The sequence below is a fragment of the Sinocyclocheilus rhinocerous genome, unplaced genomic scaffold (genome assembly GCF_001515625.1).
Source record: "Sinocyclocheilus rhinocerous isolate Xijiao unplaced genomic scaffold, SAMN03320098_v1.1 scaffold2043, whole genome shotgun sequence".
Taxonomy (NCBI): Eukaryota; Metazoa; Chordata; class Actinopteri; order Cypriniformes; family Cyprinidae; genus Sinocyclocheilus; species Sinocyclocheilus rhinocerous.
The window spans coordinates 153061-156306 of NW_015652169.1; the positions used below are offsets into that span (position 1 = coordinate 153061).

At 39.2% G+C, this 3246-nt stretch overlaps 1 protein-coding gene across 1 annotated transcript in view; it reads left to right on the top strand.

The window, feature by feature from the left end:
- LOC107713963 (collectin sub-family member 12) overlaps nucleotides 1–3246 on the top strand; it is a 36290-nt gene that overhangs the window by 26498 nt on the left and 6546 nt on the right. The window contains exons 5-6 of the mRNA XM_016519636.1: nucleotides 1313–1332; nucleotides 1617–2526. Coding sequence (XP_016375122.1) covers nucleotides 1313–1332; nucleotides 1617–2526 — 930 coding nt within the window. The remainder of the gene's footprint in view (nucleotides 1–1312; nucleotides 1333–1616; nucleotides 2527–3246) is intronic.

Below are 3246 nucleotides of genomic sequence, written 5' to 3' on the forward strand. Positions count from 1 at the left end.
CAGGGATGGGCAACTTTGATAGTGACGAGGGCCAGCATTTTTTTCTCTTTTATACCAAGGGGCCAGATTACTAATCCACGTCCACACACCTTTTACACCGTCTTACTCAATTTCCTTTTTATTGAAGGAAATTAAATTATAACTAATGTCATTTGTTTTTAAAGATTTTAAGTATAAAACTTGTGCAGTTATGCTAATTCAGAAGGAAAACTTTGTTGTCAGTGGACAGAAATATTACCCCGACAAGCCAATGTAAACATTTCAATTGCATTGTCTGTAAATTTGCAACAAACAAATATACAGAGGTCCTTTTTTTATTAGTAGCCTACAGAACATTCTCAAAACAACCTAAAAGGACAGTTAAAAAGGGCTTAATTAAAAAAAAAAAAGTATTCTAAATGGTACCAGGATTTTTAAAATCAAATTTAAGACCTTAGTCAAAAGTATCAATTATTATATTAATTTAAACAATTATTATCAATTAATTATTATATTAAATAACATATAAATATATCTTAGTGTCTTAATTGTTTAGATTTTTATAATGCATTAGCTTTTTGTCGATCCACTGGTTCACATTTAAAAATATGTAGCAAAAATAGCAGACGGGCTTATTGAAAAAGCTCATTCGTTCTCTGCCAGCAGGTTTCGCTTTCGGAACTGCGCATATAGTGGTTTCCCCGGTAACCGCAGTACACAAAACTGACGTGCAGCGCTCAACTTTATTCAGTGAAATCATAGCCTTCTGAAGTTTAATCGTCATATTAATCCATATAGCAATTCTTGTCTTTCCGTCCCCAAAGACCTCTTATAATTTAGACTTTTTGTACCATTTAAGAGTTTGCATGGCCTTAAATGTAAACAATTTAACTGAAGATGTTTAAGGACCCACGGAAACCCTAATAAGAACATAGTCCAGTGCAAACATTTCTGTCATGCATTTGCCAAAAAGCTTATTGTCCTTACACCAGTAATTTTGTGTACTAAAAGACACGCATGCATATATATGTATATGTTTGTTTGTTTGTTTTTATTAGTTTTTTACATGTTTTTAATTTCTGAAGTACAATTAATTTAGATATTTTGTCTAAAAGGATGGTAATGATACAACTCCCCTAATATCATAATGAAGAAAAAAGTTCATTAACTATTAACTAAGTTTATTAGCTTCAATAACAGAGTGAAATTGTTGAAAATAAAACCTTTTTTTCATTTTTCATTCATTTTTAACAAAACTGTTTTGCTGTTTATATTTGAAAAACTGTGTTATCTGGAAAAGTCATATTGTTGGGCCTTATATGACACTTTTTAGTAAAGGTAGTACAATACCAGGTGTGACTTTCCAAAAACTTAATGATTATGAATTAATAATAGAATTAATAATTATTATTATTATTTATATATAATAATAATAATATATATATATGTATATACACAAATGTATATACACAAATGTATTGTTTTGGGTTGAAATTATTGGTGTAAGGACTTAATGATTGCAAGTCATCAAATATGAGCCATTAAATATTAAATTAAATTAATCATTAAATATTTATAATGGACAGTCTTATACATCACTGACTAAATTCCTTTTTTTTTTTTTTTTTTTTGATGAGCTACAGCTAGCCGGCGAGGACATGCAGAGCGGACATCACTCACTGCGAGATCTGTTGGAGAGCAATGCCAATGTCATTAGCAAAGTAAACCGCACCTTAAACTCATACAGCGGCTTGATTGACGGACTAAAGACAGACACGTCTCGGCTCCAGATGGACCTTCAGGTGCAGACGAGCGAACAGGGCCGAAACACCCACAGCATCAGCACTCTGAACTTCACTCAGACCCAGCAGAGGAACCTCATCAGCTCTCTCCAGAGGTCGGTGGAGGACACTAGCCAGGCTGTCCAGAAGCTTAAGAATGACTATCAGAGCCTTCAGCAGGTGGCTAGGCAGACCAAAGCGGATGCTGACTGGCTGAGGGAGAAGGTCCAGAACCTTCAGGCCTTAGCTGCTAACAATTCTGTGCTGACTCGCTCTAACAGTGATGCTCTGGAGGACATGACCTCTCAGCTGAACTCAGTCTCAGAGCAGGTGCAGAATGCCTCGGGCATCGCCGACAGCCACGAACAGAGCATCCGTGAGCTCATGGACCAGCAGCGAGACCACGACAATTCAACCTCCTTGAAGTTTGATGCACTAGAGGCACATCTTGACCGCAACGAGGCGGAAATGGACCGCATAACGGGGAATGTAAGCTTCACCACGCAGCTGCTCGGAGTGATCAGCGTGGATCTGAATGGTCTTCGCACCTGCTCCGAGACAGTGGCCCAGCATTCGGACCTGCTGCTGGGGCTGAACAGCAGTGTGGCAGAAACCAGAGCCGACAACACAGAGCTCAAAACCCAACAGGAAGAACTCACCGCTAGGCTCGACAAAGAAGTCAGCAGCCTCTCCATAGTCATGGAGGAAATGAAACTGGTCGACAGCAAACACTCGCAGCTCATCACGAATTTCACTATCCTTCAGGGTAAGATCTGAGGCTAGGCCTCTATTTATTTAAATATAAACACTTGTTTTAAAAAGATTTTGTTATAGGCCTATATATAATTTAATCATTCCTAGGGTTGGGTAACGTACCTATGTAACCGGTATGTACTAGAACCGAATCAGAACGCAGATTTCGGTGCCACTTAAATGCCCGAGCGATCGATTGAAATATTTGTCCTGGTTCTCTGAAATGGACAATAAGACGCATGGGCGTCGCTAGGCCATTTTTAGCTGGGCCATAGCGATTAGCTCCATAAACTCTACACAAATTCATGATCGCCTCAGAGTCAGTCCTCTTTAAATTTCATATGAAAACCGCGGCAGACTTTTCGTCTCCTCCCCGTCTTTCAGCGCGCTCTTCAATTCCGCAGACCGCGGCGGCGCAGCGCGACCGGGCTCAAACATAGGACACAAAGTGTGTGTTTATCGATAGATTGTTATAATATCTGTATCTGTGCAGTTCTTTGTCATAAATACAGTTTACAAAAGGTCACGAGGGAGCAATCGGTTTCCCATCTACTGTAAAGTTTTCGCTGCGTTCACCCATCATCACACCACAGCTGTTTCCTCCAGCGGAAATCTAGCCCTTAACACATATGAACGCATACTATATCACCGATCATGTTGCTATTTTCAGAATTGACGCGCTGTTAGATTTTTGGAGAGGTGCACGTCAGGCTACGGCGTATGGGTGTGCGTC